Raw genomic sequence first — 24,290 nt, forward strand, 5'->3', positions numbered from 1 at the left:
GAGTTAAACTTGCACCACTTGTATCCCACTCATCGCAGGCATTTTGCAAGGTTTGGTTGAAAAACACGAAAGGTCTGGCTAAACTGGTGCAAGTCTAGGACAACTCCCCACACCCCCAAGGAGGAATGCAAGCCAGAAGCATTGCACTTCTTCAGCAGGCCCTCCCAATCCCATCTCTAAAAACAGTGCCACCTAGTTTGGAAAAGCTCCCAGAAACCCAAAAAATCTCTTCAAAAAATCTACTGTGCAAAATAGGGTAGATAGTTGGCAATCCCATTGAATGTCTTGGTGCATATAAGGGAGGTTGGGGGAGGGAGGGCTACAAATACAAACAATGCAACAAACGGTTCTATGCACTCCATGTCCCTGCAATGGCATCTCATTGTAATATGGACAGGACTCTTTGAATGTAGCAATCCTTGTTTCACACTTTCCCACATATGTAAAATGTTGCAAAACTTGTTGATAATTTAGGAACATAGGAAGTCCTATGCAGTATCAGACTGATCGTTCAATATCTTCTCTCTAACAATGAACAGTATCAGCTGCCTCATAGGATGGGGCAAGAAACATTGCCATAGGCAGATATGGATAACATGCCCACAAGGAAAATTTCTTCTCAATCCCCATTAGCTAGAGGTTGGTTTATGCCCTGAAGCTTGAGGGTTCACATCACTTCCAAAATTCTTGGATTTTTTTTTTTTTACATTTTACTATGATAACTCTGGATAGTCTTATCAGTATATTAAGATGACGCATAACTGTTGATAGTGGAGGGGAGAGGGTGTCACAATTTAAAGATGCTGGTGGTATGTTCAGAGCAGGGCATATAAACTCTGGCAGAAATCTGGAGTGCTACGAGACCCTGCATGCCCTCACCATGCATTGTTTCTGTCAGTATAAATGCCCAGTCCTCTCTGGAATTCTGCTAAATTCTTGCCTCAATGGTATCTTGTGGCAATGAGCGCCATTGGCTAATTGGATAATTGAAAGTTTGGTGAAAGAAATAATTCCTTTTATCAGTTTTGAATGTTCAGCCTATTACTTCCATTGACCGTCCCCTTGCTCTGGTATTGTGCTGAATAGAAATGTCTGAGCCATCTCATAGTTTTGGACATCCTTCTCTTGCCCCATTTTATTCATCTCCTCTCTGAGGCAAACAATCCCAGTCTTTCCAATCAATCTCTCTTCGTTTGTTAGGTTTTCCTCTTGGAATGAACTGAGCCTTTTGTTTCACTTTTGAACTCCTCCTCCAAGGTTATTAGTACTCTAATTCTGTTCCAGGAGGAGATCCTCTACTGGGATTCCTAGACTTCCCTCCATTCTTCATATGCATGAGAGCTCTCATCCTCTTTATTTACACAGGTTTCAGAGTAGCAGCCCTGTTAGTCTGTATCCACAAAAAGAAAAGGCGTACTTGTGGCACCTTAGAGACTAACAAATTTATTTGAGCATAAGCTTTCGTAAGCTACAGCTCACTTCATCGGATGCATCCGATGAATTAAGCTGTAGCTCACGAAAGCTTATGCTCAAATGAATTTGTTAGTCTCAAAGGTATCACAAGTACTCCTTTTCTTTTATTCACACAATCCATCTTAAAAATATATTGTTTCTACCAAGCTAACCATGTTAACCCACCTAAGTCAGTAGGCTTGTTACCTGTCTATTTAAAAAAAACAACAACAAAGCCTGCATCCTTCTATGTTAATCTTCTTCGCCCAGGGCTGGCTATGTTTATATTATTCCACTTGCCCACTTAGGTCCCAATTCTACATGTCAGTAACTTTATGCCTGTGAATCGTTCTATTGAATTAAACAGGACTATTTATGTAGGTGTTAGAAGAATCGGGACTTACATTATAAACTCTGAGACAGAGCCTGGACCTTTTTCTGTGATTTGTACAACTGCACTGAGCACCCAGGCAGCGCTTGGTAAATAAAAATGTTCATGTGGCATAACATCACAAACACAGCATAGGACCAATATTCTTAGAGCACCCCTGTGACAGACAGCTTGCCCCCTAAATGCTGTAGAGCTTAGGGATAGCCACCCTGGACTACAGAAGAGGCACCCCTGGATTGGATCCGGTAATTCCCTACAAAGGACAGCAGGTTGCTACAGTGAAGGTGGAAGTTCAGGACATTGTAGGAAGTAAGAAATGCTTCAGCAGGGAAGACCCTGACTGGGGATACTATATGGTTTTCCCAGACATTGGCCTCTTTTTTGAGCTCCTTTCTCTGTCTGGGGGGATTTTTCAAACAACAGGAAATGTCCCAGGTGTTTGCAGAGCAGATAAGCTGCAGCTCTGAAGGAGCCCTGCTTGGGCCCCTTCTCAGTTGGTCCCTCCCCTGCAAGCCACAGCTGGTGGATCCTGCCCACCCAGGCCCAGCCCTGGGAAGGGTTCCACAGGGAGTTGCTGACTGATGGCTGTCGCTGTGTCCCAGGCTTGTGCCAGCCTCCCTGCCACCGTGACAGGGAGTGATACTGCCCCCGAACTCCAGTGAGTACAACTCCAGTGAGTATATCTGCTACAAGTACCTCTCAACTGTACCTGCCTCTCCATCTCCTTCTCCCCCTCCAGCAGTGTCCTCTTTTTGGGAACCGGAAATATGACTTCCCTACTGATAGCAAGGGGCTTGGAGAGGTAAGTCAAAGCCAGAAACCTGAGGCTCCAACCACGCAGGGCCTGGGAGTGGCCTGCCCAAGCAGGAAATGCCCCAGGCAGGAAGGCCTGGGGAGTCAGGTGGGCTGGAGTCTGCTGGGAGTGAGCAGGCTCTAGAAGAAAGACCTGTGGCTGGGAGTTTCGCTGCTGAGATTATGGGCAGGAAAAGCCTGGGAGTGACCTGATGAGAGGGTAACAGGGATGGGCTGTGTTTTGGAACTTTTTCAGAGTTTTATTGTAGAACTTTATTTATGTGAATAAACTCAGACCCCCAAAAAAGGGTGGTAAATGGATGAGAAAAGCCTGTGTGGAGTTTAAGAAGTCCCTTGAGGGAGAAACTGAGGCAGGCTGCCTGCAATATGACCCCCTGTCAGGAGGGGGTACATGGGAGGTGGCTGCAGCCTCCCCTCCCCTTTCTGTCAAGCAGTCAGATCATCAACTGGTATAATTTAGACTAGCTTCACTGAAATCAGTGGACACTGATTTTTTACTAGCTGAGGATCTAGCCCAGAGTGCCTACAGGCTCAGTACAGGTAGCCTCTTGTCTCTATTTGGGCCTCATCATGGGTGTTCAGGTCACATGGACAGATTTGAAGGTCAGGGCCATAATTTGCAACTGAACATTTTCTGTTGCATCTCTTAAAAAAACAAACAAACAAACAAAATAACAACCTCAAACTATTTGACTCCAGTAAAATCTCTCATGCTGAAATCTTAGTCCAACATAGCTGACTGCAGCTCTGCTCATAAAAGCAATCCTCTCCAGTAGCTGGAATGTGAGCCCCCAGGGCTCCAACGTCTCTGAATACCCATTAAGACAAGCACATCTCTCCTGGGGGAAAAAGGGATCAAATGGCCACCTTGTGCTTCTTTTTTTGGCACTGGATTGCTATTTGCTACCATATTTCCTGCTGCTGAGGTCTTTATCACCTAAATCCCTGAAGACTTTTTGTTCAAATGACCTCATCTTTGCTGGGCTTAGATTTTTGTGCAGTTAAATAAAGAACTTCCAGTTGAATGTTATTTTTCATAAGTTACTTTGGGACTATGAGATGTAATGGATGTACTTACTGGCTTCTAGAAAAGTGAGTTTTAGTGAATACTCTGGGTTTTTTAAAATGATAGTTTGTGCAAAATGAGCTATACATGCTTAATCTTCTCTAGTTGAAAGAGAACAGGCCCAATCCTGTGCTCCTTTGAAATCAATGGCAATATTCCTGTGAATTTAAATGGGACCAGGATCTGGCCCAATATTAGCTTTCGTTAATGAAATAAGCATAAAGACCTTTAAAAAAGTTTCAACATCTTAACTCTTTGTTAGTTGAATATAATATATACATATGGTGAGTATTTTAAAGAAAGAGTATCCTGCCTACATTCTAATATTTCATAGAGGTAAATGCAAATGTCAGTTTACTAAAATGAAATATGACTATCTGTGAAACCAAAGTAAAAAGACTGAAGACATATGGGAAATATACAAGTATATAAGACTAACAATGCTAAACATGTGCATTCCAGTGAGTCCAATGTTCTTATTATAAGCCATAACTAAAATTTTGTACTAACTGGTTCAGTTTAACAACTTTAAATATCCTGAGATACTCTCTGCTCTCCCCGCTCCCGGAGAAAAACTAAACAGACATCAACAGTAAAAGGGAAGACTAATTCATTTATTTTTTTATATTTTATGGCATTCATCAACTTACCAATATTCAGTATTTTTTGTTTAAGAACCAAATATACTCAAGAGATTAGTCTTTCCCATCATTAGGGAAGCAGTAAAGGCAATATCTTTAATTAAAAAAAAATAAAAATGGAGAGGCTACTAAACCCAGAAAACTTAGCAATCAGAAGTCCAACTTTGTTCCTATTAAAATCAATGAGAAAACTCCCATTGACTTCAATGGATGTAGAATTGGGCTCCAAATTCCTAATTATGTTTCGCTGATAGAATTACTCTTCTTATTAATAAGATGGCATGTGAACTCATTTTTTTTCTTGCTACTAAAAGAAACATGAGGTTTGCTTTTATTCTTTCAAACACAATTAGCAAAGCACTCTAAGCACTGAATAAACCTATTCATTTGAACAAATTATTCCCTGGCAGAGGCATAACCCCCCTCCCTCTAAACCCTTTCCTATTCTGATGCAGTCAAAAGAGACACAAAAGCCTGCCTGTGCATTTATCGTGCCTGGCTGGGTCCGAGAAAGACAAATGGGACATACGCTATTGAATATATTATATTTTTCCTGTCTCTCTCAGTGACTTTACTGAATTGCTTACTTCCTCTCTCCCCCCCATCTTTGTGAGTGTACAATCCCAATTAAAGGATGATGTAAGGCAATACACATGGGGGAAGAGTCTGGCACGGATGTTATGGATGAAGTGATAAACTTTATGACTACTGCTACCTCCCACATAGCTTTTGTAGATAATTGGTGAAGCCCTAAAAGTTGCTTTAGATGCTTCCCGTCTGGGCCATTTCTCATTTGGAAGACTCAAACCCTTAAAAATAACAAATCGTCACTTTTTAAAAGGTAGTGTCTAGCTGATCTAAATAACGTATTTAGCTTTGACTTTGTATCTTTGGGTGAGATAGCTTTGCAGGCAAATTGATCTTCAGTTTCCTTTTCCTGGTGCTCATTGTGAGTGTTGGGAAGAAGACAGTAGATAAGAAAAAAACTCCACACATCTTTCCCAACAAACAATGCTGTTGTGCCGTTAACACAGTGGGAATGTTTATTTAATTAGCTAATTTTTCAGCTTTTAAATATGAAGAAAAAACAAGCCATGGGTGGCCTGCTAACCTCAAAAGAGCAAATATCCAAGGTTATAAAATCATCCCAGCTCAGAATACTGGGTTAGATATAAAAACAGCATTTACTGAATTCTACTCCCAAGCCAGGAACAGAGGTAGTATTAATAAGTTTCAAACTGAAGCTTTAAGCCAATGCATTAAGTGCTTAGTGTTATTTAATAAAAATAGACTGTGCATATACTTTAACTGAAACACTGTTTCTTGTTAAAAGAAAAGGAGTACTTGTGGCACCTTAGAGACTAACAAATTTATTTGAGCATAAAAAGCTTATGCTCAAATAAATTTGTTAGTCTCTAAGGTGCCACAAGTACTCCTTTTCTTTTTGCGAATACAGACTAACACGGCTGCTACTCTGAAAACTGTTTCTTGTTAAACTTTTTCTGTCTGGAATTATTCTCACCCCAATACAGAGGCAGTTGCAAATACTGATCTCAGATAAATGCAAACCACTCCCATTGCTGTCTCTGGCACATTTATCTTAGAGCTCTTATGTTATGCCTTTAATCCAAGCTTCCCAAATCACTCTACAAGCGTTCAGAGCATGTTGTGAGTAGCTGACTGATACCTTGTTTAAATCCCAGAGGATGACACAGGCAATATTTTAGCCAGTAATGTTAGGTTGTTTTACAGTCCCTAATTCTGACTATCCATTCCAAATGTATTATTGAGAAGTTTCAACTACTAAGGGCCTGATTCCATAGCCCATATCAAGCAAGTCCAGACAGATTTCTACAGGAGTTAAGCCTGCTCTACGGGCTAATCTTACACCTACTGAAGTCAACTGGAGTTTGGCAATGGGTAGCAGGATTGAGGTTGAAGATCAGATTATCAGACGAGCTCAGCTCCCATTTAGACACCAAAATAAGTGGCCATATTTTCTAAAAGCAGCATGTTGGATGCTGGGCTTTTGGGGAAGAATCTCAGTTATTTAGGTAGATAAATAGAAGCTGGGCACCTCTGCACCAGGTCCCAACACCGGAATGGGGAGCGAGGCCCAGCCCCATGGGACAGGAACCTTTGCTAAAGGATGAGTGCAGGGTGGGCTCACTCTCCAACAGCCTCCTCTCGGTGCCAGGCTGGAATTAGGATGGTATTGCTGGGGTTTTGGTAAAATAAAACAAAAGACACAATGCAGCTGGTGGATTACTTTATTAAAAAGTTTGGGAACCAATTGTCTAGTGCCTTCATAAAAACCTCTCTCTACCGGTTGCTTCTCTGACTGTCTGTCACCAGTAATCAGTTAAAGACTGCTTAAAGAAATTTGTCCACGACAAGGATTCTCAAACCTTTTGGACTTCATCCTAACAGCGATATTGTCTCCTGGACACCTCCGCACATTCTTGATTATAGGGCTGTTACTTAACAATGACAGCAGCTGCTTACATGGAAAAGCAACATCAGGAATGTTTCATGTATTTTTAGCTTCTTTCTGTGCAATGTACCAGCTGGAAACAAGGAGGGCCAGTGCCCTGTGAGCTGCTAGCTCTCGACAGGTCACAAACATGTCCACCAATCTGAGAACTGCTATGTTAGTGCTTTGCCCCTCCTGTTTTTCCATCCTTTGTTTTGGGCTGTTATGTTTTCTCCATTTTTATTATGCTCTTTCTGTGTAGCATAATAATGCCCTTGGAGTTTACAATGGCAAAGTTCAGGACAAGATGCTGTATTAACAAATCTCTTTTTTTTTTGTCAGTGTCACTGTCAGATAAATTAAGCCACACATTTAGAGCTTCATTCTCCCATATGCTGGAAAACCTAGCACGGAGAAGTGGATTCTCTGTTTTACAATTCAGAGTTTCCCTGTATATTTACATTGGGACACATGGTTTGCACATGCAGAAGAAGCTGAGAATTGCATTCAAACAGCCATTGATTACCCCTGTAATCCACTGCAGGCAAGATTCTACCTGAAGTAACATGCCCACCTTCACCAATAGGTTTCATGTGTAGAAGAATCCAGTAGAGTGGAGACATCCCCACCTCCTCCCAGTCCACAGAGCCTGAATGCTGGGAAGCCTCCACAGAGGGAAACTCTCCTGGAGTAGCAAGGGCCAGCATATAGTGAAGCTGGCATCCCCTTTCCCTTCCATGCAGATAGGAAGAGGCCTGGGTGATGAGGCCCTTAATCAGGTCATTCATTTTTGTTTTGCTTTTTCTTCTTTCACAATTTTACAGAATGTAACTTTTCTTAATTGACATTTTAAAAAATTGCTTGGTTTGTAACAGTGTCTGCAACTGATTGCAGCGTCTGCAACCCAGTCGTTGCTGTTGTGTGCTGGTGCATGAGAATCAGATAGGGGAAACTGACTAGTCTGTTTTCATTGCCCAAGCTGAGTGACTGTAAAAAACAAAGGGTATCACAAATGGTCGTAAATTAGATTATTAAAATCTGTTCATTTTTGAATGCTCTCAGGTATTAGTGACACAATGATAGCCTGGTAGCATCACTTTAAAATTGTTTATTTTTTCAAAAATCATGAGGATAAATTGACATGGGAAGGTTTTTGACTAGATCTGTATAGCACAGTAAGTAATAGTACAATTTCAGTACATATTGAACTTGTGTTTGAAGCTAACCCCCTTTTCCCTGTAGCTCTGAGCCCCTGCTCTGAGCAAAATACAAGAGAGCTTTAGGGTCACCTGACTGTACTATGGAGAGCAATGAATGTTATCGGCACTGAGATCTGACTGCTCAAGCAGCTAAGGTCTGATAAAAGTGAACAAAGAACTGTTGGCAACATGGATGTATTTGCAGGGAATCTCCTATTTGGAGAATAAGAAAGTTAGCCAACAAAAAACTCTTCTGTTTGCCAGCATGAGGGAGCTTGCTGATCTCTCACACACATTGTGCTAATTCTGCGCATTATAATGAGACTCAGATTTTGCTGGCAATGTGCGTTTAAACACAAAGCTGAATTGATATATGCATGGTCCTCCAAACGTAACTTCGAAGCAGGCTCCATGTCCTACAGAACCACAGAGTGCCTCTCCTTCTTACTCCAAACTGTCCTCCTTAATCCACGCACCTCAGCCTGTGAGCTGGGTAGATAACATTCATGCTCCTGGCTTCACTGACTCTCCTAGCCATTTGGCTGCTCTTGCCTTTTGAACATTAGCCTTGCTGCTCTTGCCTGGTGGGGCTACCAGGCCAAGTCTTCAGTTCCAGTTGGTGGGAATCAGGGTTTGTCACTCTCCTTAACAGATCTCAAAGTTCCTTGGAAGGCATCATTATCCCCATGACCTCTGGGAGTTGTGCTGTCTTACAACTTCATCTGCAAAAAGATGTGCAAATCTGAATGGGCCTCCTGTGCCTCTCGTTGGAGCCCTATTTGAACTCAGTCATGCTTTCCGTTTCATTGCAGCAGTAAGGTGTGAACTTAGCTTTCCAGGATTCCATCTGGATTTGCATGTTTTCAGGAGACTGGAATTATGACCCAAACTGTGACTGTAAACCCTCCTGGGTAACTATATCAAAAAGGCTTTTCATTCTAAATAACCCTCCCCAGTACCTAAAACCACAAATAGGTGATAGATTTTCAAATAGAGCTGTTCTGTGGTTGGTTGAGTGCAGATTTTCTGAAGACAACTGATATTGTAGGAAAGACCTTGCAGGAAAGACTTCCTGTTTGTTAACTCAGCATGCACATTAGCAAAGCTTTTGTTTTAGACCTTGTGTTTCTACTCATAATCTCAGTTTTCAAGCAATATATATTGACTGTTGCTGCTTTCCTTTATTTTATAGACGTCAATTAATGCCAATCCTTAAATCAATATAAAAACAACATAAAATAGTGTATGAATGTATCCAACAAGTCACTTTTCCTGACTTTACCAATTTCACTGGTCTCCTGTGTAAGTGTGGTAATCTTAGTTCCAGTTGTAGTGATGGTGGGAAAGTTCTTGCACAACACTGTCGCTGCAATGGATTGACATCCTCACCCTGTTCCCCTGGAGCTGTATGAGCTTTAGCTCTCATGTGGCCACATTTTCTTCTTACCACATCAGGGGGGTTTTAGTGGCCCCTTTCACAGGGAACAAAGTACCTGCACCAGCATGCAGGCAACTGTGTGTGCGTGTGTGTATATTGTGCTGTGAGCTCTTCCTATCTTCATCTCAAAGATGACCCATCTAGGAATGATCTTAGAGAACTATCCTTTCAGTGTTTCTGATACTCTGTGCTAATTCCCAGAAGTATCCTCCTCCTAGAGGTGAATGGTAACAAGAAATATAGTATTTTATCTCCCTCTTTGGAGCACTGTGATACTTCCAGGTTTAAAATACTTGACAGGATTTGTGGAATACCTCCATTAGGTATTTGGATGGTTAAAACCACACAGACAATTTTAGCATGGTAAGATGGGAATTAGGCCACAACTCCCCTTAAGGATAAGAAAAGTTCAATTTACCAGATACAACAGGATAGCACAACCTGCTGAGATGCCATTTCCCTAAAGTGAAAAAGCATGAGGAAAAGCTGGAGTGAGACAGAGAACACAGAAATCAAGAACGAAAAAAATATTTTACCAATAAAAGGAGTGTGATGAACGATGGAAGTGCTAGAGACGTGTAGAGCCCTTGTTTCTCCTGCCCCTCCCACTGTGTACTCCCTGATGACTGTGGACAAACATAAAGAGCAATTTTCTTTAGCCAGGGAGAAAAACATCTTACCAGAGAGAGTTCACAAAGGTAACAGTGAGTTTCACAACTGAGCCCAGGAGTTTTTGATGGATTCAGAATAGAACACTTTGTCACCTTTGATTTAATCAGGATCTTGTTTTTGAGGATGCTAAAAGCTCTAGGCTCATAATCAAGTACTTACGTAATCATCCTCGTTCAGACCTTGTTTCTGAACGGAACTTTTCACTTCCATGGAAAACCTCTCAAACTCAGGTTTCACTGTCCTCAGTAGAGTGACTGTTTGGAGGGATGAGTAGGCTTGCTTTGCTTCAAGGTCGTGTTTGTCTCCTCTCTTCCACGAGCCATTTCCTAAGGGAGAAATAAAAATATTTACAATTCCAAGCTAGTTTGCATAATGGGCTCGCTCTCCCTTTCTGCTTAAATATCCTCTATACGTTGCTTGGGGGTAGACAGCAATGTACAAAGTATTGTCACATTTGTGCAATATGTGCTGTGAGGCTAATGTAACGGAATTCAACATGCCTCTTGATGCTAGGGGAACAATATAGGAAGGGGGACTGACATAATGCCCTTGAAATAATTATACAGATTATGATCCTTAGTCAGAAGCCCAGCCTAGCAGAACGGTCAGCCATAAGATTTTCTTCCCATATTTGCTTGATTATTTTTAACATCTGAAGTCAAGTCTAGATATTAGCAAATAACATTCTCAAACACGGAGAAGCAGGTTGTCTAGGGGCTAGAACAGGTGAGGAGACAAAACTGGATTCAGTTCCCAGTCAATTTGCCACTGACTCCCTTTTAAACTTCGAGCAAAGTCAGGTCTAAGTAGAGTAGGAAGAGTAAAGTAATTACTTGGAATGTCATCACACAGGGCCTGATCTTGTAGCCAGTTGTCGCCCACCTCTCCCACTGAAATCAATCGGAATGCCATGTGCACACTGGCTGCACGATAGGCCCAGTTTCTCTTAGCAGAAAACAAAACACCCAACTACCAATGTGCCATTGCACACATTGTACTTGCATTTGCCCAATGACACAGCAGGTGGGAGACTGGACTTGGTAAACTAATACAGTAATTAGAGATTTTTAAATTCAATTACAGCTTATTTGTTTAAATGCCTTTGCCTACCTAGCCCTGATCCTGTCCTGTCCTGAGTACTTCTTGTGCATTGGTTGAGGCCAAAGGACCTGATTCAAAGCCCACTGAGGTCAGTGGAAAGACTCCTATTGCCTGGAATCAGGTGCTAGGGCTGTTCTATGGAACTGATAAATAATGAGGCCTTGGGAGAATGAGAGTGTCCTTAAACAACTTGATTTAAATATTTAAAAATAATTAAAAAGCCAGACAGTCATTTTTATTTTTGGAACTAAAAGCCATTTGTGGCTAAAATTATAAAGACTAAACCTGCAGAACACGAGTAGCTGCTGAGGTTTGGAATCTGGAGACACGCAGGACCCTTAGATGAGGGAGGATGTGGTCATTCAGCCTGGTTAAAGGAATTTGTTGATTTATAGACACGCAGACAGCAGGTTAGCTGAGACCAAGGGAAGGAATGGAGATGGAGTGAATGCCAGAGTATCAAACATTCTATCTGCCTTGACTTGGGACTATGTGCTTGCTCAGGGATGGATGATGGATAAAGGTCTTCCAGCCACGAGTGGGTTACACGGACCCTAGATCCAGGCATGCAGGTGGGTGAAAAGTGGGATAAGCCTGCTTTTCACTTCCTCTGTGTGTTGTGATGGCAGCCGAGCCACTGGGGAGATGTCATAATTTGCTGCAAGTACAGGCCAACAGCAAGTTACTCACCTCCTCCTGACAGAGCGTGAGGGAACCAATGAAGGAACAGGGTCTCTGAGAAGCACATTTCTTTCAGTGTGCTGCTCCTGGGATACTGCAGCTGCTTGCCACTTCATACACAGGACTTGTGGCAAAGCCACAGTCTAGCCCTCAGTGAGATCCAAGTCAAATGGTAGCTCCTTTCCATTCTCTCTCCTTTGCCGGAGAAAGACCTCTATCCTTCGGATTCTGTTGCTTGTTTACCAAAGCACAATGCTGTGAAGGTGCTGCATCTCTATAGCCCTTGTGGATTATGATTTTAGCAAAATTCATAATTGACCTTTTTAATTCTTTAATTTTTATTAACCATCTATCTTCTCTTTTTCAATCAGTTCTTTGTCTCATCTCCTTGAGAGGTTCTCAGCTACAGTTACAACCAGCTATCACGATTCTAGATTGTAACCCAATCTAGCACAAAAGCTTTGTTCTATCATGAGGTCCACACAGAAGATCTCTGAAAAGTGAATGACAACAGATGACAGCCACAAAACGTTATAAAGCCATGCTCTAAGCAGCATAGTTCCCCCATCCCACATATATGCCACATTTGGGATCTTGACTTTCCCAGAGAAAGCTGGATTTCAGGTAATATTGGGTCCTAAATGTGAACAAGCTTCTGTACCTCAGTCTGACCTCAACATGTTCACTTGAAAAGCTGTTGTAACTGGAAACAGAGAAGCTCCCTTTACTTAACAGAGATTCTAAAGTAATTTTACACACTTTCAAATCCTTTCAAAGATGGCTTTGGGCATGGAGTCTGTGAGCAACACTTAAAATGACTTTCTGATGAAGCAGAGCAACTGTTGCAGCCTCAACAATTAATGTGCCTTTTTTGAAAATTAAAATAAACTTTAAGGACAACAAAAAAGAAGTGTGGTTGTGTGACCTTATAGAAACAATAGCTACTTGTAAATCATATTCTGTCTTACAGTTCTGTACCTTTTTAGAATTCCAATAACACAAAATTTACTAGATCTGTAAGAGGAGGTCTGGAAATTCTGTGTTCAGTTTTTGTTTACTTTATGCATTTGACAACAATTTGTGTACAGTCAGTTTCATAGATTTCTCTTCAGAGTTAGTTTGTCCTGTCTTAAAAAAAGAGCAGAAGATCCTTCTAATGTTTCCCCCCCTAGGAATTATTTACAAAAAATACTCTAGAAATGCTATTTAAACAATGCTGCATCAGAAGTTAGCATTTAAAACAAAAACAACAAAACACAAAAACACCCCAAAAAACTGGTCAGTCACCAAGAAACCGGATAGACAGTGCTCTCTTAACTCTGGGGTTGTGATGCTGAGTCCTTTGTGAAATATTTGCCTTAACTCCTAAGGATACCTTTTCGTATATGGCTGTGTGGGGCACAGAAATCTGAACCAATTAAAAAATATAAGCACATCACATGTATGTGACTACATTCTACTGGGGTGAACATGACTGTTCTTCTGTACACCAGGTGATACTACAAGGCTAAATATAGCAGCATGTCTCTGCAGGAATTATGTGCCATCAAAAACTGGAGCATATATTAGATCAAGTGTTTCCAGCCACTGGCAGGTGTACAAATCTGCAAAACTCCTATTGATTTCAGTGTGACTAGGATTTCACCCTAGGGCATCAAGATTTACTGGCTGGTGAACTAGGCAACCCCTCACGACCTTAACAATGACTCTCTGGGCTGAGATTCACTGCGTCACCGCTGCCTACCTCCCAGTCAGTCATTTGCTCTCATATTCCAGGCCCGAGACTTGCAATGGGATTTGTAGCAACCTACTGTGAATTAGAACACACACAATAGAATAGAAGGTAGTGAGAACGGGCTGGTATAACAAAGGTCTTTGTTGGAAGCAGTTTTTCCCCCAACGTAAGGAAATTTCTATATTAGATCTTCCATTTAGTCACATTGCTTCTTCACACAGATCAGTCCAGAAGTAGTTAAATCCAGAATTTCTGGTTTCCCTCTTGCTAATATCATAATTCAAAAAGTGGCCAGGGAGATAATGGTGTATTTTAAGGACTAATAGTGGTATATTTTAAGACTAAATCTAAAAATGTCATCATGTTTACAGAAAGTTTTGCAACATACTGGGGGGAGGAGAGGATAACATTACCATATGACGAGCTGTTGAAGAGTTCAATATTGAAGAAAGCATAGTCCCCATTGGTCATTCCTTGTCGATGAGCAGCTAGCATGATGTTCCTTATTGTGTCACTGCTGGCACACATTATTACAACTGGTGGAGAAAAATGGAAAACAGAGATAAGAAGCTGTTCTTGAAACCTCTGGGAACAGATTGTGAAGCTTGTCCATTGCCAGAGACAGTGACCTGAACTGTCCTCCCAACATTTTAAAAATCATGGGAACAGGGCTAACAATTAAATCTGGGATTTCCAAAGGAGCCTACATGTGACAGGGTCCAGTTCACATTAAGACTCCATACCAATACCAAAGGCCAATCGTTTACCCACTGAAGTCAATGCCAGAAATCCTATTGACTTCAATGGGAAAAGAATTATTCTTATTCTTGATTCTTATTCTTGATTCATGTAATGTGGTGAGGTTTTTGTTTGTTTTGTGCATTTAATTTTTATTACAACAACAATACCTAGCTTTATATAGCACTTTTCATCAACAGATCTTAAAGCACTGTACAAAGGAGTATCATTATCTCAGTTTTATGGATTGGAAAATTGAGACACAGCTGGAGAAGTAACTTGCCCAAGGTCATCCACAGGCCAGTGGCAGAGCCAGGAAAAGAACCCAGGTCTCCTGACTTCCAGTTCAGTGCTCTAACCACCACCTGGTTATTGCAAGTGAATATGTAATTATTCCAAGATTAAGGCATAAAATGATAAAATTACCATTCAGAATTTCATTTTGAATACCTTGAAGAAGTTACAGTCTTAAGACTCAAGGTCTCATTTATCAATGATCCAAAAGCCAGATAAAAGTTTGGATCCTAAAATGTGATCTACTGTTATTCAGCGGTACTCCATCCAAGTGCAAGTGTCCATGTTAGAGGATTAGAAGATCGGAGCTATGCTATCATCTAGGAGGTAATATCAAGGCAACATTTACATTACTTCAAAATTCTAAATACGGGGATGCAGCTGGGCACTTGGCATTCTGGTTTGTACTGTATGCTGGAGAGGAGGGGGTTACAGTGGAAATCTACCGTTGTTACCATATGTCAGAATTGGTGCCAGTGATTTGCAGAAGGACAAGCTACTTACTGGAAGGTTCAATAAGCTTGAGAGAGAAGTCTGGTCAAAAACTTCCAGGGCATGTTAATAGTCCGTTTTGTGCATGTGGTGAAATTCACCCCTTCCCACTCAATACTTGAGTAAAGAGACTTTGTGCAGGGAGCTAAGTGGAAACTGCAGAGATAGAATCTACTCCCCAACCTGCCAAATAGGTTGCAGCTGCTATTCCAGCCTATAGAAACATAGTTGCTATTCCATCATGCTGCCTTTTTTTCTAGACACTTGATCTGTGTAAGTATGGATCTAATCCCGGTTTTTCCCTCTGTACTAGCTTAATGATGCTGGCACATATGTCAGTTCCCCAGCATACAAGGCATGGAAGGCGACATCACCTGTTTTCCCCCTCCCCCTTCATCAAGAGATGTACTTCTCTCCTAGTAAACAGTCTATATCACAGACTGCTATATAACTTCACAACGCACATGAAACTAGCTAAACTATTAAATATTTGCAGATCTGTGTCCAGGCAGAGCATTCTGTTCCCATCCCTAGGATGACACATGCAGCAAGCACAGAAGGTGGTCAGGTGTGATACAAGTATGCTTGTTTAATGGCCTGGTCCGTGAGATTTGATCAAAAAAATCAAAATAAAAGTTGTTAGTGCGCTGACTAAAAAGAAACATAACATATATTCGCAAGAAGTAAAGTTACAACAATGGAAGAAGCTATTTTCATCCAAACAATAAAGCTCAATCAAAATCATAGTCAGTTTTTCTTGTCAAGTGCTTGTGCTCACATAAAATAAAGTTGCAAGCAAGCCAAATCTTTACTCACACAATCCATCTTCTTCCCTCTCTTTTCTAGGTTTATTCCATTATAGGCATAATGATCCAAATTCATCCCTGGGATAACCCAACACTTCAGAGAAGTTCCACCAGGGACGGGTCTGTCTGACTATAGTTGATTAGTATAATAATTTCCAGAGCAAACTATAACTTATGAGTATTGTGAGTCGCTTACACGAAAAGGGCAGAAAAAAAGAGCTCACGTTTGATATAAACTTTGGCATGAAATTACTGAATCATTATCAGCAAATACAACCTATGGGATCAAATTCTTTCTGGATTTACACCAGGAATGAATTTGGCACACTGTTCCTAATGGGAAAGGTGAGCTGTTTTTCTTTTAAACACTTTCTAATTGCCCTCCCAATCGTCTCTTGACTTTTGCCGTCATAATTCACATCTACCAAAAAATCCCCATCCGGTAAGTGAAATTGAAGTTATTCCCCCTGCACCAGTTAATGATCTTGACTAACAGGAATGAAAAGTGGAAAAATTTCTGCTTTAAAATGTGTTGACAGGTCATAGTTTGAGAGCTGATAAAGGAATGTGAGGGGGCAAATGTTAACTATTTGGATGTGGTTTTAGCACAGCAGAAATATATCAAAGATTACATTTTTTTGGTATGTACAGGAAATACACCCATAAAATCCAAAGATAAGTTTTGTGTGTGTCATTTTTTGCAAGCTTTTAAAAATGCAACTATGTATATTTGATCTGTATTTGTAAATTACTAGAACATATAACTAAATTCTTATATTTTCTTCAGATTAAAATATACATATCAAAGTAATTCCAGTATTAGTATTTTGATCCTGCAAGCACTTATACAGTGCTTAACTCTATGGACACGCAAAAAGAAAAGGAGGACTTGTGGCACCTTAGCGACTAATAAATTTATTTGAACATAAGCTTTCGTGAGCTACAGCTCTCATCATCGGATGCTCAAAAAAATTTGTTAGTCTATAAGGTGCCATAAGTCCTCCTTTTCTTTTTGCAGATACAGACTAACATGGCTGCTACTTTGAGAAAACATCCTATGCCCCTACTCTACTTGCGCTACACCATGGAGGGGGTACATGTGGTCTTCCAATGTAGCTACTTGCGCTACATTGATGACATCTTCATCATCTGGACCCATGGAAAAGAAGCCCTTGAGGAATTCCACCATGACTTCAACAATTTCCATCCCACCATCAACCTCAGCCTGGACCAGTCCACACAGGAAATCCACTTCCTGGACACTATGGTGCTAATAAGCGATGGTCACATAAACACCACCCTATATCGGAAATCTACTGACCGCTATTCCTACCTATATGCTTCTAGCTTTCATCCAGATCACACCACACAATCCATTGTCTACAGCCAAGCTCTACGATACAACTGCATTTGCTCCAACCCCTCAGACAGAGACAAACACCTACAAGATCTCTATCATGCATTCTTACAACTACAATACCCATCTGCTGAAGTGAAGAAACAGATAGACAGAGCCAGAAGAGTACCAGAAGTCATCTACTACAGGACAGGCCCAACAAAGAAAACAACAGAACGCCACTAGCCATCACCTTCAGCCCCCAACTAAAACCTCTCCAACGCATCATCAAGGATCTACAACCTATCCTGAAGGACGACCCATCACTCTCACAGATCTTGGGAGACAGGCCAGTCCTTGCTTACAGACAGCCCCCTAACCTGAAGCAAATACTCACCAGCAACCACACACCACACAAGAGAACCACTAACCCAGGAACCTATCCTTGCAACAAAGCCCGTTGCCAAATCTGTCTGCATATCTATTCAGGGGACACCATCATAGGGCCTAATCACATCAGCCACACTATTAGAGGCTCGTTCACCTGCGCATCTACCAATGTGATATATGCCATCATGTGCCAGCAATGCCCCTCTGCCATGTACATTGGTCAAACTGGACAGTCTCTATGTAAAAGAATAAATGGACACAAATCAGACGTTAAGAATTGTAACATTCAGAAACACCCACACCCTCTAGGAGTGTGCAAAGACTGTTATGGATGTGTGATCCAGGAGGCTGTAGGAACTGGAATTTTGGTTTCCAAACTACATTTTCAAAATGTTACCTTAGTGTGAAAATAGTGTGTTCTGAAAACTAAAATTCTTTAACTCTTTAGTGCAGGCATTTATGAATGACCACATAAGCAGGTTCTTATCTTAAAACATGTGCATACACTCCATTGAAGTAAATCCCTTCCCCATTGCTATGAAAGTGAGTGGGACTATCTGCATGAGTAAAATTAGTAGAATTTGAATCAATATCAAGATTTCAGTTACTGTCACTCTCATTCTAATAAAAACATCAAAATATATGAAAAATTAAGCAACAATCAATTGCAAGTATAATACTCTGAGAAATTATGGAAATTCCCCTTGTAAACAGGGATGAAACTGAAGATGAATGACTTGAACGAAGGGAACGCCACTCCCTTTGTTAATATAAAATGTGGCTGTATATATATAAAATGCAATTAGGAAGAGATTAGAAAAGAAATCAAGTTCCATTTGCTACAGGTTAACACTTTTCTTATTGAAATAGAATTATTTTGCTTTTAAGCATCAAGAAAACAAAGCAGAGATATAAACCTCATGTTAATTAAAAATGCTTTTCTCTCCTTGGCTGTTTCGTCTAGCTGTCATTTGTTGCATCTTATTTGTTCAGGAAAGCTCTTAAACTAGTGCTTAAATTCCTCTCTGTTCAACTTTAGCACTTGCTTAAGTGCTCTCCCAAATGAGATATTAAAAACCCATCAGTTGGTACCAATTATCTCATAGGACCTGAGTGTTCAGGAAATTCACACCAGTGTAACTATATCACCAGTGCAAAGTCCTAAAGTATATACACATCATCACATGCATATACACATGCATCAACACAAAGATACCGTGTGGTGACTGCATCCGAGTTATATGGAGTGTGATTTGTATCTGTTGGGGGGGGGAAATCACTCACTCAATAGGATTCTATTTAACTGGGGGTTAAAAAAATAGTTTTAAGTGCATATTTTAATATTTAAATCTCCAGTCAGTTTTAGGGAGGGAATTTCTTTAACATGATCCACTATCAATTAGTGCATAATGCATGGTTAGAATATTTTGACAGGTTTCAACAAGCAATTTTAAAAACAATTTCCAAGGTTAGCATTGCCTGTAGCAGGAAAATGTTATTTAATATGCTTGTGTACCAAATGCGTAAATTAATAAGTAATTAATTCAGGTTTGCAATTAATCCAATGTATTCTAAATATATGGTTGTTCTATTATGTTTTGTGCTTTTTGCTATTATATGATATATAATCAATTCATCCAACCTAAGGGTGATTTTTTTTTCAAGATGTTTTACAAGCCACTTATCTCCCTGTTGTTTTGCTAACAATCGGTGGCAAAATTACTGCACACATGCAAGAGTTAAGAATTCACATGTTCCCCTGCTAGCTGCTTCCACAAAATGTTTTTGTTATTTATGCAATACTCAATGGGGCTTCTAAATGGAAAGAGGGGGGAGGAAATCTCCAGGATAAGACTCAGCAGGATAAAAGGAAAACTTCTTTGCTCAACCTTTGAACATATGCAGAGTCACTAAAACAAAAATTTGCAGCATAAGCAACAGGTCTGCTGTCCAATCCAAAAATCTGCGGTTTGGCAGATACATGTGTTTTCTCTCTTATTAGCAATGCAGTTTGTTGAAATAAATCAGATTTCTACTATAAATAAAGAGCATCAAAATACAAAAGAGTGAAATCTTAGCCCTGCTGAAGTAAATGGTAAAATTCAAATTGATTTCACTAGAGCCAGGATTTCACCCAAAGGCACTGGTCCTGCTCTCATCTAAGTCAGTGGGTTCACTGGGAATAGAATCATGCCTAAACTTTTCAACATGTGACAGTCAGCTAGGAAAAATATTACCTTTCAAGTGCCCTCCCTCTCCCAATACCACCAGGGTATTAACTACCCTTATCTGCATTAATCCCTGCTAATGAGGATGATCAGCCAAAATACCATACAGCTCAGATGCTGGACCAAATTCAGCCTGGTATAAGGAGGTGCAAGACTCAATATAAAGTATAACCTTAAAGGAACTTTTTTCAGAGTAGCAGCTGTGTTAATCTGTATTCGCAAAAAGAAAAAGGAGTACTTGTGGCACCTTAGAGACTAACAAATTTATTTGAGCATAAGCTTTCGTGAGCTACAGAATGCATCCGATGAAGTGAGCTGTAGCTCAGGAAAGCTTTTTATGCTCAAATAAATTTGTTAGTCTCTAAGGTGCCACAAGTACTCCTTTTCTTAAAGGAACTATATGTCCACATTAATTATTTCCGGGAGAGTTCCCTACAAGTTCTAAGCAGGTTACTCAGAAACCACAGGTAATTTTCATACTCAAACACATCATACAAGCATTCCATGTTTCTTTTACTCTTGCATTCAGAGAGAGAGAGAGAGAGAGAGAGAGATCCATAATCAGAATTAGTCAGCGAGTCTAAGTGCCCCAGACCAACAGTGAAATCTGCCCTTTGAGATGTCTCTGCATAACGGATGACATACATATGCAATGAGTAACACAGCAGAGCCAGTGTGAAGCTTCTGCAGTTTATATCCCACCCCCACCACTTGCATAACTGGCTCCTTTGATAGCTACCGCAGTGCTGAACTAAAAGCCATCAGTGACCTGAACGGAGAAAACTTCCAGATCTGAATAAAAACAGGAAACGACACAAAAGCTCTACCCTGCCGATACTGAGTGGCCACGTGAAAGCACAGAGCATGAAATACTTGCAGCACAGTATACACAACAAAATAGCTTAGAAAATCTCTCTTACTTATCTCTATGCGCAACTAAGGAACACATTTTTAATGTCAGGTTTCAGAGTAGCAGCCGTATTAGTCTGTATTCGCAAAAAGAAAAGGAGGACTTGTGGCACCTTAGCGACTAACAAATCTATTAGAGCATAAGCTTTGGTGAGCTACAGCTCACTTCATCGGATGCATTTGTGTCACGTTTTAGGGGAAGAGATAGAAAAAAGAATCTGGCATGTTTGCTATTATATACCTGCGGAAACATAACTAATACCCTCTCGAAAACAGAAAATGCACGCAGCATGCAAAGAGCTAGCTAAATAAAAGATACTCGAGCATTTAGCTTCAACAGGCGATAAACAGCTAACCAATGCCTGAAGGGTTAAATCGTTCTGGACCAAAGGTTTTTTTTATCTCATCCTGTGCATTTTCACAGTCATGTTTATTTATCATTTCTCCCGCATACCGCTGTGGATTTCAGATTACTCTGCTTCCGAGCCTTGAAAGGTTCTGCTTTATCAACGCACATGCATTTCACCATGTTACTTCCGAGATGAATTTGCTTTACTTTCAGACAGATGATCAATGTCGCCCCAGCTGAATGCAGCTACAATTAATGACTATTTTTCACTAGCTGCATTACTGACCAGACAAGCTGCCGGCCGCGTCTGGCAACCCATTGCACCTACGCCCTCCATTTGTCTTCTCCAGTTCAGGTGCATAGCACTAGAAGGAATGCATGGGGGGAAACACCCCGATTCCCAGCTAAAGAAGCTGGCGAGCACTCGGGAGCACAGCGTCTAGGGGAGGCGGCGTTACTCAATGGGGCTGTGAATGCGTTCAACAAACCACTGGCTGGAGGGACTGAATTCTGAGCGTCATGTTTTGCACGCTAGGAGTCCCCTTAATGTGTCCCATTTACATGCAGTCAGCGTGGGAGTAAACCGCTGTGGCATCAGGGCATAGTAAGCCTACTGCAATGACTTTCCACAAAGGGGATTTGAAGACCCTCCCCAGTCCCCGCACACAGCCAGGGCTTTATCAGACGTTCACCAGCTTTGAAAACAACGTTGTGTCTTTGCTTTAAAGGGGGAGGTTTATGGTCCCATGTCTGTAGATCGTTACGGGAATGACTGACCGCCCGTGGAAATCTGCTCCACTAGACACGGTGAGATTGACTCTTTGTCACCTTGCGCAGCCATCTGCACCAGTGCGCGGTGCTGCTCTGCAGACCCTGACCTGCCAGCGTCTCCCACCCGCTCGGCACTGGTGGGGCTGGCTGCAGGGCGGCTGAGCCTCAGCTCCTCCGCATGGCCACAGGAGGGGGCTTTGCACTACGTCTCTCCACCCACGAGGCGCTGCCGGTGAGACTGGCCCCGGGCTTTGGGCAGGGAGCGCCCGGGCCAGATTTTTACGGCGGGTGCATCGTTGGAGTGGAGGGGGATTGCAGCGATTTAACTAAACTCCACCAGTGGGCGACGATTTGGCCAAGGCTCCTTCAGCGGAGACGGGGGTGGGGGCGCTGGTCTGGACAAAGCTCCTCCCGGAGGCACTGGAGGGAGATGATGGACGCAGAGGGCAACAGCGGAGCTACAGCCCTGGCTGGGGTGGGATGTTCGGGGCGAAGCTGCTCCAGCCAGGGGGAAGGGGAGGTTCGGGCGGGTGTCCGGCTCCAGTGGGGTTGGCGGGGTGAGATCGGGGCCAGGAGGCGGGGGTGCCCGTGCTGCCGCCGGCTCACTCACCTCGCTCCCCAGCCTGGATGGCGCGCACGATCTCATCCAGGTCCAAGTACCGGCCGCTCTCGTCGAAGCTGTGCACGGCCATGGGGAACGCCTCCTCCTGGAAGACCACATGCACCCCCTCCATGGTGAAGTAGCAGTTGCGCTCCTGGTTGTTGTCGCTGTAGAGCAGGGTGGCCCGGCTCCACTTGTGGTGCCGGAACAGGGCCAGGAACATCTCGCCCATCTTGGAGTAGGCGGGCGAGACCCGGGTCAGGTGCGAGAACTCGCCCGTCCGGGTGCTGAAGCCGGTGGCCAGCGCCCCAGCCGAGATCATGGGCAGGTTCCAGTGGGAGGCCAGCCGGGCCACCGGGGCAGCCGCGTACTCGCAGACGGGCCCCAGCAGCAGGTCCGGTTTCTGCTGCTTCAGGGCCACCAGGTCCACCAGGCTGAAGAGCGCCCGGTTGCCGCACTCGGAGTCCTCGTAGATGAGCTCGAAGCGGTAGCCCGGCAGGCAGGTCCCGTTCTCCTGCAGGCTCCGCACGGCGTACTCGATGGCGGGCGTGACCCTGGCCAGGGAGAACAGGTAAGAGTTGTCCTTGGGCAGCAGCACCAGGACCGTGACCAGCTTCTCCTCGTCGGGGCTGCTGCTGCCGCTGCTTGCCAGCAGCATCCAAGCCACCAGGATGCAGGGGACGCTAAGTAAGAAGAAGGATGGCATTGTTTCAATAGCAGTGAGCTCCCTCCCCCCTCTCGCCGCTGTCTCCGAGTCCCCCTGGGTGCCCTGCACAGAACAAGAAAGTGCTACCAACCTCCTCCCCCTGCACACTTTAATACAGAGATCAGTAGCCCGTGGGGTTAGAAGGAGCTGCTGGTTTTCTCTCGGTTGTTGGGTGGCTGATTTTTTAGGGTGTTTGGCAGGTTAACTAACTGTCCCAGCAACTTATTATTGGTGGGGCATCTTCCTCCCCCACGCTCTGCCTCCTGGCTGATCTTATGGATCCTCGCCGGTCTATAGCCCTCTGTTTAAATAGTGTGGGAGCCAACGCGCCTGTTGCCACACATGGCGCTGCGAGGCCGGGTTTGTGTTTGGGGAGGAGTCGTTCATTAACATTCCTGCAGGACTGATCCGCCCCTTTCCCCCCCCAAACAAAATCCCGGACCCCCCACCCCACCGCCCCTCTTCCTGTAACCAACCCACGTCTCGCCCAGGGGCGCTCTGATGAGCAATGGCTGCAAAGGGCGCTGCAAACCTGGAGCAAGGGGAGAGGTGGGTAGGAACTAAGAAGAGCCCGCTCGGCTGCTGCTTGCCTGGGAAGTCGCGCTCACCCTTGCAATCCGGACTTTGAAAATCCCCTCGATGCGATTGTTTCTTTTCCCACCGTGCACGTGTCCCAACAGGGCGTGCAAAAGAGCCGTTTAAAATCAGGACCTGGAGATGCAGCGAGCTGACTCTTATTGCTGTAACTCTAGATGCAGAGCAGTGCACGAGACCCAGCGTGTCCCGGAGCTAAAGCGCCGTGTTTTAAAAGCCCTGCTTGCAGGATTGGGAGCCGCCCTCCGAATGAATGAATTCCCCCCCCCCCCCCCAGCCCTACTTGAAATGGCCCTTTCATTGCAACAGCGGGTGAGGTGCCCCTTTGATGCTGCTGCCCCTGCTGAAAGGGGAGCGTTGCTAGCTGCCCTCTGGGTAAAAGCCCCGCGCCGCTATTCTACAGCAGTGGAAGGT

The 24,290-nt window shown here is 42.9% G+C and overlaps 1 protein-coding gene across 4 annotated transcripts in view; it reads right to left on the reverse strand.

The window, feature by feature from the left end:
- NPR3 (natriuretic peptide receptor 3) overlaps window positions 1–24,082 on the reverse strand; it is a 59,963-nt gene extending 35,881 nt beyond the window's left edge. Inside the window, exons 1-4 of one of the 4 annotated variants that reach the window (XM_038403866.2) lie at window positions 23,891–24,082; window positions 22,586–23,259; window positions 14,076–14,198; window positions 10,305–10,471 (exon numbers count right to left, since the gene is read on the reverse strand). In XM_038403866.2, the coding sequence (XP_038259794.1) occupies window positions 10,305–10,471; window positions 14,076–14,198; window positions 22,586–23,234 (939 nt within the window). In that variant the 5' untranslated portion in view covers window positions 23,235–23,259; window positions 23,891–24,082. Of the gene's footprint in view, window positions 1–10,304; window positions 10,472–14,075; window positions 14,199–22,585; window positions 23,611–23,890 lie in introns of those variants that run through there. The other 3 variants (XM_038403867.2, XM_038403865.2, XM_038403864.2) reach the window with 3 other exon arrangements.
- Window positions 24,083–24,290: the final 208 nt, after the last annotated feature.

Source organism: Dermochelys coriacea, chromosome 5, assembly GCF_009764565.3.
Source record: "Dermochelys coriacea isolate rDerCor1 chromosome 5, rDerCor1.pri.v4, whole genome shotgun sequence".
Classification (NCBI taxonomy): Eukaryota; Metazoa; Chordata; order Testudines; family Dermochelyidae; genus Dermochelys; species Dermochelys coriacea.